At 48.2% G+C, this 14,004-nt stretch overlaps 1 protein-coding gene across 10 annotated transcripts in view; it reads left to right on the top strand.

Moving 5' to 3' along the window:
* The window catches only part of dmxl2 (Dmx-like 2), a 40,571-nt gene that overhangs the window by 15,971 nt on the left and 10,596 nt on the right, over positions 1–14,004 (top strand). For 5 of the 10 annotated variants that reach the window (XM_053499901.1, XM_053499902.1, XM_053499904.1 and 2 more), the window contains exons 10-29: positions 1–21; positions 305–564; positions 703–1,348; positions 1,660–1,781; positions 1,971–2,060; positions 2,167–2,278; positions 2,364–2,483; positions 3,470–3,700; positions 3,792–5,390; positions 6,354–6,464; positions 6,556–6,725; positions 8,254–8,351; positions 8,472–8,637; positions 9,498–9,762; positions 9,854–10,527; positions 11,618–11,908; positions 12,038–12,229; positions 12,516–12,592; positions 12,727–12,857; positions 13,065–13,313. The exon at positions 1–21 is cut by the window's left edge and continues 186 nt beyond it. In XM_053499901.1, the coding sequence (XP_053355876.1) occupies positions 1–21; positions 305–564; positions 703–1,348; positions 1,660–1,781; positions 1,971–2,060; positions 2,167–2,278; positions 2,364–2,483; positions 3,470–3,700; positions 3,792–5,390; positions 6,354–6,464; positions 6,556–6,725; positions 8,254–8,351; positions 8,472–8,637; positions 9,498–9,762; positions 9,854–10,527; positions 11,618–11,908; positions 12,038–12,229; positions 12,516–12,592; positions 12,727–12,857; positions 13,065–13,313 (5,625 nt within the window). Of the gene's footprint in view, positions 22–304; positions 565–702; positions 1,349–1,659; positions 1,782–1,970; positions 2,061–2,166; positions 2,279–2,363; positions 2,484–3,469; positions 3,701–3,791; positions 5,391–6,353; positions 6,465–6,555; positions 6,726–8,253; positions 8,352–8,471; positions 8,638–9,497; positions 9,763–9,853; positions 10,528–11,617; positions 11,909–12,037; positions 12,230–12,515; positions 12,593–12,726; positions 12,858–13,064; positions 13,314–13,419; positions 13,552–14,004 lie in introns of all 10 variants that reach the window. The other 5 variants (XM_053499898.1, XM_053499900.1, XM_053499905.1 and 2 more) reach the window with 3 other exon arrangements.

The following is a 14,004-nucleotide window of genomic DNA, read 5'->3' on the forward strand; positions in this document are numbered from 1 at the left end:
CCAACGCCAAGTTCGACTTTGGTACACACACACATAAACAATAACAAAACAGAATGCACTGAGGGAGGAAATGATGTTATCTCAAACACACACACACACACACACACCTGCATGCATGCTGATTTATGATTTATTCCTGATATCTGTCTGTACTAGACATCAAAAGTCCTGGAGTAGTGTACAAATGAAAGAACAACTGTGATGGACGAAATACTGTACATGTCCACTATAAGAAGATTACCCTGTATACAAACCGTCTTGTGTGTGTGTGTGTGTGTGTGTGTGTGTGTGTGGGGTGCTGTAGATCTGGACGAGATGTCGGACAAGGCGTCGGAGCACGAGGAAGGCGATCAGGACGGCAGCACGAAGGCGTCGTCCCCCGGCTCCAGCTCCAGTGTCCCTCCTCCCTCCGTCCTCCTGGAGCGTAAGATGGAGTCTCTGACTCTGGAGTGGAACCGCAGCCCAGACATGCTCTTCACCATCCACCCTCTCGACGGCTCCTTCCTCGTCTGGCACATCAAGTACCTGGACGAGTACATCCCCGGAATCTTCCGCCAGGTCCAGGTCTGTGGTTGTCCTACTGTATTTACAACAAAAATAACCTAATTAATAAAAAATCAGTACCGTGAATACTGGAGTAGACACTCCTGGTGTGTACACATGGTTCAGTATTAACAGGTGACTTTAATTCTCGTGTCCCAGGTGGCGTTCTCCTCGCGGATCCCCGTCGCCTTCCCCACCGGCGACGCCAACTCTCTGAGTAAGAACATCATGATGTACGCCTGCACGTCCCCCGAGCGGGACCCCGAGGTCCCCGTGCTGGAGCAGGACAGGAAGTCCTCGTCCCTGGGCGCGGTGATCGGCCCGGCCGTCATGATGGTGTCGAAGCACGTGGACGGCTCTCTGAACCAGTGGGCAGTGACCTTCGCCGAGAAATCCGCCTTCTCCAACGTTCTCACCGTCTCGCACAAGTTCCGTTACTGCGGACACCGCTTCCACCTCAACGACCTCGCCTGCCACACCGTCCTGCCCCTGCTCCTGACCTCCTCGCATCACAACGCCGTTCTGACTCCGCCCCCGGGGCAGGACGACCAGCGCTGCGCCCCATCTCGCCCCCCGCGTCCGTCCAGAGGCCTCGCTCCGAAGGAGATGGGCGGCAACGCGGCGACTCGCACCTTCCACGACCCCAACGCCATCTACAGCGAGCTGATCTTGTGGCGCGTCGACCACATCGGGCCTCTCTCCTGTACGGGGGGCGTGTCCGAAATCGCACGCATCAACTCCCTGCACACTGCCGCCTTCTCCAACGTCGCCTGGCTGCCCACGCTCATCCCCAGCTCTGTACTCGGTCAGAAAACATAAATATAAAATATATAAATATATAAACACTGTCAGAGCTGCAGCAGCAGTCAAACTACCTGAGGGATAAAATTCCTAGAAAGTAGACGTTTAATGATACACAGACTCGCTGCTAAACTAAACACTTACTCTGTTACTTATTCAGTAGCCAAGCTTAGTGTATAACTGACTAACGTCATAATTAAGTGTAATAACTGACTTATTAACAGCAGGATGAGTGAGTGTGACAGTTTATTTGTTTATGTCTAGTTAAGAACTTTAGGTTTAAGTTTATTTTTTTTCCCTCTGTGTGTGTATCAGGAACGTACTGTAACTCTGCAAGCGCATGTTTTGTGGCGTCGGATGGAAAAAACCTGCGTCTCTATCAAGCTGTCGTGGACGCCCGGAAACTTCTGGACGAGCTGTCTGACCCAGAGACCTCGGTTAATAATAATAATAATAATAATAATAACAACAACAACAACAACAACAACAAAAAAAATACTTCTAATAAATAATTACTTCTAAACATGTGTGTTGAAGTTGTGTGCTGTTTACAACCTTGTTACATTGCCTGACCTGGTCTTTCTCTTTCTCTGTGTGTGTGTGTGTGTGTGTGTGTGTGTGTATAGAAATTAGTAGGTGAGGTCTTTAACATTGTGAGTCAGCAGTCCACGGCTCGGCCCGGCTGCATCATCGAGCTAGATGTTATCACTAACCAGGTAAAGTGTGTGTGTGTGGGCTACAGTTTAAATTACCATTATCGTCATAACCATACATAATACAGTCTTGTAAGTGTAAGTGTGTGTCTGTGTGTTGTCTCTGCAGTGTGGCTCGAGCACGCAGCTGCTCCACGTCTTTCAGGAGGATTTCATCTTAGGATACAAACCTCACGATGACATCACCGACGTAAACACTGCGGACTTCCCATCAGCTGATGGTACACACTCTTCGTCCTCATCTTCATCCTCATCCTCCGCTGTCATCTTTTTGTCCTCCTAACTCTTCTTCTTCTTTTACGACAGAGTTTCTTCCGCCTCCGTTTTCCGAGAAGTTCTTCTTGGTCGTGATCGAGAAAGACGAGAACAGAAACTCTGTACTGCAGATGTGGCACCTTCATCTGAAGTCTGTGCACGCGTGTGTGGGTGAGTGGAACTTACACAAACACACACAAAGAGAGAGACACTGAAAAGCGTGACTCAGCTCTATACAAGACGTCTAGAAATCTTATTGAAAATTTTACTTTTTACCTTCTTATATGATCTAAAGTAAGTCCAATCTTAAAAAAAAAAAAAAAAAGAATTTCTAGTTAGAGTGTCACTTAAAGTCCAATCATAAATGTGGCTTCATGTTCAATCAAAGGCGTCTTGCTTACCAGATCCAATCAACAGACTCTCACTTGGTTTTATGAGACGCCCAAAGTTCCAATTAAAACCCTGACTGTGTTCGTTTTTTAAATGAGGCGTCCATTTAAAAGTGTGACTTATGACATATAAGACAGGACTTCCAGACATCGAGATGTCCAGAGATCCAATCAGAACACCGGGTTCATGAACATGATGCTGTTGTATTTAGGAGGAACCTAGTAATTTAGCTCCAGGACACGTAAAAAAAAAAAAAAAAAAGGGGGGGGGGGTGTCAATAAATTTTCCACATACATTTTTTGACATAGTTAGACACGTTTGTGACATCATGACCATAATTATTACAAACTTTTTTTTAAATAGATTTTTAAATATCATGGCAACCACGTGACAGTCACATCTTGTGGGTGGAGCTGAATGTATTCAAGTTGTTCATGTGAATTCACACAAATGATAAAACACGAGTTCAGAAGAGAGAAAGTAACTCATGAGGACGTTTTTAAAGTTTAAGGGCTGGTTGGGTTATCTTTGAGGGGGAAGTTTGTAATCAATCAGTCGTTCATGTTTGTTCATCAGTTGTGTCTTTAAGGTTCTGTGTAGATTTAGGATCTTGCCACTAGGGGACGTGATGTGTGAGGGGTGTTTGATCCTCTCTAGGTTGCTACTTGTGACATGTTTAGTTTTATATAAGATAGAGGATCTGTTTTTACAAGAATTGCACATTATTTATTTATTTTTTCTTGTAAACCGCGTCCTATGTCCTTCAGACGACCCCCCACAGGCTCAACCCTTCCAGAACCAGCTGATGGTTCCGAACATGTTGGTTAACTTCGACTCGTCTCCCGAGTCGACTCCGGGTCAGAGCCCTCTTCCTCGCTCGTCTTCCTCGGCTAACCTGCAGTCAGCCAGCAGGCTCATCCTCAGCTCCACCCTCGTCTACAGCCACAGACTGGAGCTCCCCCTGGGGGTGGAGGTGATCCGCGCAACACCGTCCGCAGGTACTTTGTGAATCCCTGTCAATCTGGCCATTGAACAGTGAGAACGTTTGCCACAAAAGAGTATTTATTTATTTATTTATTTCCTGCTCAGGTCACTTAAGCTCCTCCTCCATTTACCCGGTGTGTCTGGCTCCCTATCTGATCGTGACGGCGTGTTCAGACGGACGCGTTAGGTTTTGGAGATGCTCCGTCGATTCAGAAGACTGTCCCTCGTACCGCTGGGAGCCGTGGTGCCTCCTGAACGAGGAGGAGGACAACAACAGCGCCCTGACCGTTTCGGGTCGCCCCGTCGCCGTCAGCTGCTCCTACACCGGACGGCTCGCTGTCGCCTTCAAACAGTTGGTCTCCCTCGAGCCCAGCTCGAGCTCTAAAGACTTCTCCATGCACGTCTCCATCTTCGAGTGCGAATCCACAGGGGGGTCCGAGTGGGTCCTGGAGCAGACGATCCATCTGGATGACTTCGGGAAACCCGTCAGTGCTCTGGATCCCAGAATCAGCGTGGACAGCAACCTGGTGGTTTACAGCAAGTCAGATCTTTTTGTTAGAAAGCAGAACCCCAACATCAAACACTTCGTGCACCTGGATTGGCTCTCGAAAGAAGACGGATCGCACATCCTCACCGTCGGAGTCGGGTCCCTCATCCTGATGTACGGACGGATCTCCGGCATCGTGTCGGAACAAACCGGAGGAAAGGATGGCGTGGCTGTGGTCACCCTGCCTCTAGGGGGCAGCGTTAAACAAGGTGTCCGCTCCCGCTGGGTTCTGCTGCGCTCCGTCGATCTGGTTTCCTCCGTGGACGGGACGCCGTCTCTTCCCGTCTCCCTGTCCTGGGTCCGAGACGGAATCCTGGTGATCGGGATGGACTGCGAGATGCACGTCTATGCTCAGTGGTACCAGGATAAGAAGCCCGGCGACTCTGAGGAAAATGACGACACTTTCATGGCGAAAAAAGGCGCCATCGAGATGACGGACGACGTGATCAGAGTTCCCGCCGTCATACAAGACGGCGGACTTTTCGAAGCGGCGCATTCGCTGTCCCCGACGCTGCCTCAGTACCACCCCACCCAGCTGTTAGAGCTGATGGACTTGGGGAAGGTGAGACGTGCGAAGGCCATCCTGTCCCACCTGGTCAAGTGCATCGCCGGTGAGGTCGCCGTGGTCAGGGACGCCGTGGCGGGAGAGGGCGGAGCCAGACGACACCTTTCTCGTACCATCAGCGTCACGGGAAGCACCGGCAAGGACACGATCGTCGCTGGAAGAGACGGCGGCCGCGATTACACGGAGATCAACTCCATCCCCCCTCTCCCGCTGTACGCGCTGCTCTCGGCCGACCTCGACACGTCTTACAGAAACAAACTGGCCGATGACGTGAAATGTCCGGAGCGCGAGACGCAGAAGACCTCGGAGGATCAGTACGCCGAGCTCTTCCATGACACCGCGGTGAACACCGACGACTTCGCGAGCTTCGCCTATTCGGACAAGGCAGAGAAGAAGACCCGAGTGATCGACCTGTCTCAGTACGGCCCTACCTGCTTCGGACCCGAACACGCCCAGGTGCTGTCCTCTCACCTGATGCACTCCAGCCTTCCCGGACTCACACGCCTCGAGCAGATGTTCCTGGTGGCGCTCGCTGATACCGTGGCAACGACCAGCGCTGAGGTGGGCGGAGCCACTAATAAACAGTACAGAGGTGAGGATTTCCATTCTGCCTCCACTCTTCATCCTTCTTCCTACACCCTCCTCCCTATACCCTACACCCTCCTCCCTATACCCTACACTCTCCGCCCTATACCCTACACCCTCCGCCCTATACCCTACACCCTCCTTCCTACACCCTACTCCCTATACCCTATACCCTCCTCCCTATACTTTTCACTCTTCTCCCTATACCCTACACCCTCTGCCCTATACCCTACACCTTCCGCCCCATACCCTACACCTTCCGCCCTATACCCTACACCCTCCGCCCTATACCCTACACCCTCCGCCCTATACCCTACACCCTCCGCCCTATACCCTGCACCCTTCTCCTCTATACCCTACACCCTCCTCCTGTACCCTACTCCCTATACCCTACACCCTCCGCCCTATACCCTGCACCCTTCTCCTCTATACCCTACACCCTTCTCCTCTATACCCTACATCCACCTCCCTATACCCTACACCCTGCTCCCTGTACCCTACACACTCCTCTCTTTACCCTTCATTAATTCTCCATGTCAGTCATCCTTCTCATTATACTCTTTATAGCCCAGTCGACACCCTTCTCTCTCTCTCTCTCCTTTAACTTTTATCTCTTTTATTAAAATAAATGACATCGTGTCTGATAATATGTCTCCCTAAACGTCCTTAATGTCCAACACTAGACTAATTAAACACAGGATTATCACGTCCCCCCCCCCTCGTACCTACGCCGCAGCAGGTCAGCTGGTGTTTATTTAGTCTTTTAGAGAAGGTGAGACGTGAGCAGAGCGTTCCAGACTCAGAGTGAGCAGACATCGGAACATCTGAGAGGTTCAGGGACATGCTCTTTGTGTGTGTGTGTGTGTGTGTCCTTTCACATGATGCAGGGCTTTCAGTAAAACGTATGTGTGTATGTTTGTGTTACAATATTATGTTTACACTCTTTGTTGTGTGTGTGTGTGTTGTCCAGGTGGTGAGGCTCTGGACGAGTGTGGTCTGAGGTACCTGCTGGCGATGCGTTTACACACCTGTCTGCTTACATCACTTCCTCCTCTGTACCGCATGCAGCTGCTGCACCAAGGTAACACCCTCACCCTGTCAATCAAACACCAACACACTTGCCTTGTGTGAACCTTAACCCTGACTGTGTGTGTGTGTGTGTGTGTGTGTAGGCGTCTCGACGTGTCACTTTGCCTGGGCGTTTCACTCTGAGGCCGAGGAGGAGATGCTGAACATGATCCCGGCCATGCAGAGAGGAGACCCGCAGTGGTCCGAGCTCCGGGCCGTGGGTGTGGGCTGGTGGATCAGGAACATCAACACACTCAGACGCATGGTGGAGAAGGTGTGACACACACACACACACACACACACACACACACCTGAAATACACTCTCAAAACACCACGCCTTCATTAAACCTTTAACACACCTGCTGAACACTTTAACCCTGAATAAAGCTGACGCGACACTCACTTTTAACACAGAACAATTCATGTTGGTAATACCGTAACACACAATTTGAACTGGAGAACAACTGGAACACGCCTGTAACTAAACATTTACATTACGGCATTTGGCAGATGCTCTTATCCAGAGCGACTTACATTTTTATCGCATTACACATCTGAGCAGGGTTAAGGGCCGCGCTCAAGGAACAGGAACACACTCTTATTATACTTGGAACACACTCGATCTCAAACATAATTTAATCACACCTATAAAACACATCTGGAACACCCCTTCTACACACCTGGAACACTCCTTCAGCACATCTGGAACAGACCACACCTTCAGCACATCTGAACCAGAACACTCCTTTAGCACATCTGGAACAGACCACACCTAGAACACACCTGGAACACTCCTTCAGCACATCTGGAACAGACCACACCTTCAGCACATCTGAACCAGAACACTCCTTTAGCACATCTGGAACAGACCACACCTAGAACACACCTTCAACACATTTGTAACAGACCTTACCTAGAACACACCAACACATCTGGAACAGACCTTACCTAGAACACACCAACACATCTGGAACAGACCACACTTGGAACACACATTTAACACATCTGGAACAGATCACTCCTAGAAAACACCTTCAACACATCTGGAACACACCTTCCACACATCTGGAACAGACCACACCTAGAACACTCCAACACATCTGGAACACTCTGTTAACACATCTGGAACAGACCACATCTAGAACACTCCATCAACACACCTTGAATTTACCAAATCTAAAACACATCTGAAACCCAACACGCATCTAAAACAGATCCTTCAAAACACCTGGAACACACCACATCTGGAGCACATCTTTTAACACAGACTCAGAACACACCACACCTGGAAAACAATATCAACACATCTGGAACACTCCCTTAACTTTATATATTATACATATGACATACTGTATATAACTCATTATACAGAACTGAGATACACTTTCAGCACATCTGGAACACGTCACTCTTGGTGCTCACCTTCAGCGAATCTGGAACCCAACAGAGATCTGGAGGAGACCTTTGACATGTCCCACCTGGAACACAGTTTTAACACAGGTTGAACATGTCTAAAACACACCTGAAGCAAACCGTCAGCACATCTAAAACCCCAAACACATCTGAAACAGATCTTTTAACACTGGGAGAAAAACACACCTGGATCACAATTTAGTGTATTTATATTAAACACATCATAACACTGCTTTCACAGCTGTAATACATTAAATGGACTGAGACTCTGTGTTAGTAGTGAGATGTTACACCTGTTCAGTCCTGATCCTCTGATCCTCTGATCCTGTTCTCTTCTCTAAACCCCAGGTGTTCAGTGTGTGTGAAGTTTTCTTCCTGTGTGTTTCAGGTGGCCAAAGCAGCGTTTCAGAGGAATAACGATCCCCTGGATGCTGCACTTTTCTACCTGGCCATGAAGAAGAAAGCTGTGCTGTGGGGTCTCTTCAGGTAACTGCAGTCATACACACCTGTGTGTGTGTGTCAGGTCCAGGGTTTTATTATAAATCTCCCTATCTGGTTTGGACAGTATGACCTTATGTTGTGTGTGTGTGTGTGTGTGTTGTGCAGGTCTCAGCATGATGAGAAGATGACTCAGTTTTTCAGCCATAACTTCAGTGAGGATCGCTGGAGGAAGGCGGCGCTGAAGAACGCGTTCTCTCTGCTGGGGAAGCAGCGCTTTGAGCAATCAGCGGCCTTCTTCCTGCTCGCCGGGTCACTCAAAGACGCCATCGAAGTGTGTGAACACACACACACACACACACACACACACACACACACACCTACTGTAGACGTATTATTAAAGAACGACATTAAGACGATTTACACTCATGTACATCTAATGCCTTAATACAGTGTCATGCAAGCTGTATGTTCAAAAGTTTGTGCACCCCTGACTCATACACCCACATACACCTCTTTCAACAACTCACTAAACCCACTCCTTGCTGACTCAGTGTGTGTGAGCTGAAGAACTCGAGTGTCCCGACTGAACTCACACCCTGCTGGACCATCGGCTTTGTGATGAACTGGAGCCTGATCTCATCATCAGCGCCTGAGATCTTTAATCACATTGTAGAGAGTGTGAATGAACACACACACACACACACACGCTCCAACATCTAGTAGAAAGCCTTCACAGAATAAATACAGTCAACAACCGAAATCAGCGGCGGTTACGTTCCTATGCGCGAATTGAGAACGACGAAAGAAAATGAGAATTTGAGACGTGATAAAAAACAATCGACATTTGCCTATAAATGGCAGTTTTTATAGTTTAAACCCTGAAGATGCTTCCAAAACACTTTAATTTAATTTCAAACTTAGATTAATGCATTGTCTTTAAAAAAAACAAAAAAGGATATACAGGGCGACTGTATGAAATGAAACGTTCATGTGTAACGATCAGGGGTGCATTTACTTTTGTTCACATATTGTAGATCTAATGTAACATGATGCACCTGCCAGTTTATATTACATTTACATATGATTCTCTCTCTCACACACACACACACACACATATACTCTACATTACTCTCGTATACACTGAGTGTATGAAACATGTTGTCCTGTGTGTGTGTGTGTGTGTGTGTGTAGGTGTGTTTGGAGAAGATGGAGGACATCCAGCTGGCGATGATCGTGGCCCGTCTGTACGAGTCCGACTTCGAGAGCTCGTCCACGTGTCAGGGCGTCCTGTACGAGAAGGTTCTGGGCTGCAGGCGGGACGGAACCGGGTTCTCCTGCGTCAGGATGCACCCGGACCCGTTCCTCAGGAGCATCGCCTTCTGGATCATGAAGGACTACACGCGCTCGCTGGACACACTGCTGGAGCAGACGCCCAAAGAGGACGACGAGAACCCGGGTCAGTCTTTAACCCGTCGCCGGTGGTTACGGCGCCGCATGCCGCGGTGTACGAGATCGTTCACTCACTTTGATGTTTGTGTGTTTTTCAGAGGTGATGGTGAAGTCGTGTAATCCGATGGTGTTCAGTTTCTATAACTACCTGCGGACGCACCCTCTGATCGTACGCAGGCACTTCGCGTCTCCCGACGGCTCCGAGCGCAACAGCGGCCCCGACCAGATCAACCTGATCGAGCGCAAGCTCTTCTTCACCACCGCCAACGCGCACTTCAAAGTGGGCTGTCCCGTCCTGGCGCTCGAGGTGCTGTCCAAAATACCCAAAGTCACCAAGAAGTCCTCGTCTCTCAGTAACGGAGCGTCCACCGCTAACGTCGGCGACGCCCAGAACCCCGCCCGCGCATCTGACCTGGACTGGAGTCAACCGCTGGTGAAGAGCGAGGACGACGAGCTAAAGCTGGACTGGGGAGACGATGATGAGGACGAGGACGAGGACGATGAAGAAGAGGATAAGAAGGGGCTGATGATGAAGGAGGAGCTAAAGAAGGACGTGGAGGAGGAGGAGGGGGAGGTGGAGAAGACAGCGAGCGAGTGGAAGGTGGACGTGATCGCGGAGCAGTTGAAGTTCCGCGCGTGTCTGAAGATCCTGATGACGGAGCTGCGGACGCTCGCCACCGGGTACGAGGTGGACGGAGGGAAACTGCGCTTCCAGCTCTACAGCTGGCTGGAGAAGGAGATCGAGGCCATGCACCGCATCTGTAACTACAAGGTGGGTCACCAAATCTCTGTATCCCTATCAGAGCGGATTATGTGTGTGTGTGTGTGTGGGAAGAAAGTGTCGTGGTGGTGTTTCAGGGGTAACTGATACGAGGGAAATAAAACAGGCCTGTATCTTTTATCACAAATAACAAACAAGGTTTCGATTATACTGTACGTAAATATACTGTAACTAGGAAATTACTTACTTAGAGGAAATCATTAGCACGTTCATAATTATACTTAAACATTCAGTAAAATCAGTGAAGTATACGTTGAAGGTGGTCATCGGAAAAGATCAAAGTGTTCCACTACATACAACAAACAATAAACATGACCTTTAATTTTTAAGAACTAAACAATCTTTAGTGTAAATGCACCTTTAAAAAAAAGTGTTTTTTTTAGCCATATTTTGCATTATTATGTTTTTATAAATAAATACAGTATGAGTCAGCCAAAATAATGTATACACACTTTAGGAAAAGAAAAACTCCAGTAAATAGTTAAATAAAAAAATTATTGCTATACAGTACATTATACATTAATTAATAATAATAAAAAGAAGAAGAAGAACAACAACAATAAGAATAATATTATGTAATATACATTATACTATTTTCCTTTTTCCTGAAGTGTGTATACTTGTTTTTGGCTGACTCTGTATATATACAGTATATTTAAAAAATAAAAGGGATGTGTCACTTTATAGATGTCACTTTATATTGCACTATCCTGACCCCTATGTATTTATATGTATATTTATTTGGGCTCAGGATTGTGCAGTATAGTGATATACCCTTCGTTTATTTTTGTACTGAATAGGCAACATGATGAACTGAATTTTATTTAGTTTTAACTAACTGTACAAACATGGCTGTGCAAAAAAATAACAATTAGGCAAATAAAACAGCACCAGTGGTTCTTCTCTGTTTTTGGTTGTTTTTGTGACTAAAAAAATAAAAAATAAAGAAGAAGAATAATTCCAATAATGTAATGCTAACTTTAGTTGTACATGACATATCAGTCCAGTGATCAGTGATGTCTTTATGGTCACTGTGTCCGTTAGTGAGTCTGGTGTAGCTGAGCGTCTCTGTGCCCCTCAGGTGGACAGTCAGGGTTCGGTGGGAGAGCTGGAGAAATGGAGCGGCAGCGTGTCGGTCGAAATGGACGAGTACGAGCGGAGCGGCGAGACGGACGTGTACGAGCGCCACCTGCAGGACAGACGCAGACTGCAGGCCAAACAGCTGCACTCAGAGAGACGTAAAGCCTGGCTGAGGAAGAACGAGGCGCTGCTCAGAGTCTTCCTCACTTACTGCAGCCTGCACGGGGCCAAAGGGGGCGGAGTCACGTCAGTACGCATGGAGCTGCTCTTCCTGCTGCAGGAGTCGCAACAGGTCAGTGTGTGTGTGTGTGTGTGTGTGTGTGTGTGTGTTGTGCAGTTGATTGTAGATTACTTTTGTCCTTCCTGTAACGCACCATGTTTGTAGTTTATATATTTTTTGTTTGCACGTTTTGTTTCCTAGGAGACGACAGTGAAGCAGTTACAGTCCCCGTTGCCGTTGGCAACAACGTTGCCGCTTCTCTCAGCTAGCATCGCTCCAACTAAAACCGTCATGGCTAATCCCGTCATGCACCTGAACAACCACATCCTGGACATCCTGTACACTATAGTACAGACTGAGGCTCCGCCCCATCCTGACACACCTGATGATCGAGTAAGAGACAGACACACACACACACTCACACACACACACTATAGTACAGACTGAGGCTCCGCCCCATCCTGACACACCTGATGACCGAGTGAGACTAAAAGAAGTTCCTGCAAAGTTTAGATTTTTTTCAGTTTTTCAATTTTTTTAAATGTATTATTTATTGTATTCTTTAGCCCCACTAGGGTCGTAGGTTTGATTCCCACCTCAGTTCTGTCTTTGTGGAGTTTGTTTCTGAAGGACAAGGTGATTGATTTGTCTGTCTGTCTCTGTCTCTCTCTTGTCTCAGGTGAACTCACTGCACACTTTGGCTGCTTCTCTGTCTGCCTGCATTTACCAGGCACTGTGTGACAGCCACAGCTACAGGTATAGATCACACACACACACACACACACAATGATCTGTGTTCTTATAATATATTTGGATGACTTACTTATTCTTTACTACAATCTCTCTCTACACACACACACACACACACACACACACTGTTCGGGGGTCAGCAGTCAGTCCGAGGCGAACCAGTTCACAGGGATGGTGTACCAGGGGCTGCTGCTCAGCGGGAGGCGGAGACTCAGGACAGAGAGTATAGAAGAACAGGCCACGCCCACCTCCACTCCTGCACACTGGCCAGGTACACACACACACACACACACACACACTCTTACGTTTGACTATGAATAGTTTGTGTGACATTTATTAGTAATCTTTCAGTATACTTCAGAAGCCCCGCCCCCTTGCCGTCATCTCACATTCGTATTCGTATGCATGTGTTTATTGAGGGTGCCAATATTTCTGCCCCTACCTTTTATTTATATTTATTCCCCTCCCCCTCCCCCAGGCGTGGCGTCTCTGATCAGTCTGTTAGCGAGCTCCCAGGGCGAGGACCAGCCGCGTCTGAACGTGATGCTGTGTGAGGCCGTGGTGGCCGTGTATCTCAGCCTGCTGCTGCACGGACTCGGCACACACTCCACCAACGAGCTGTTCCGCCTCGCCGCCCACCCGCTCAACGCACGCATGTGGGCCGCCGTCTTCGGGGGCGGAGCCAAGATCATCATCAAGCCCAAGCGACCTCCCGAGATCGCGCCAGGTGAGTGGAAGTGTGTGTGTGTGTGGGTGTGTGTGAGAGAGAGAGAACGAACCTGCGGGTGTGTGTCTGCTCAAGTGTGTGTAACCCTGCATTGTGTGTGTGTCAGCTACATTCACAGTAGAAAGCTCTCAGGAATCAGGCGACACCCCCTCCCTCACCGTCACACCCACATCCCATAATACCCAGTCTGGTTACCATGGTGACGGCACTGTGGAAACGGACGCGCAGCCGGAGAGTTGTGAGTGAGGCAGTGTGTGTGTGTGTGTGTGTGTTCATCTCTCAGCATGCGTGTGTCTTTTTCACATTCATAGATTCTGTGTGTGTTTTTATTTTTAAGCATGTGTGTGTCATTTACACATTACCAGATATTGTGTGTGTGTGTGTGTGTGTGATAACACTTTGGATTTAGACCAGCAGGTGAAGAGTACCTCTCACACACACACACACACACACACACACACACACACACACACACTCGCAGATTGTCTCCTCTTCATCACCTTTCTCTCCCAGAACCATGATGTTGTTACCATGGCAACGTTTGTGTGTGTGTGTGCGTGCGCGTGTGTGCGTGCGCGTGTGCGCTTTGGGTGAATCTGTGTTTGTGTTTGAAGTTATCACAGTGTTCATCCTTCGACAGTAATAACAGGACATAAGTACCAACACACACACACACACACACACTCTCTAG

Source organism: Clarias gariepinus, chromosome 7 (genome assembly GCF_024256425.1).
Source record: "Clarias gariepinus isolate MV-2021 ecotype Netherlands chromosome 7, CGAR_prim_01v2, whole genome shotgun sequence".
Lineage (NCBI taxonomy): Eukaryota > Metazoa > Chordata > Actinopteri > Siluriformes > Clariidae > Clarias > Clarias gariepinus.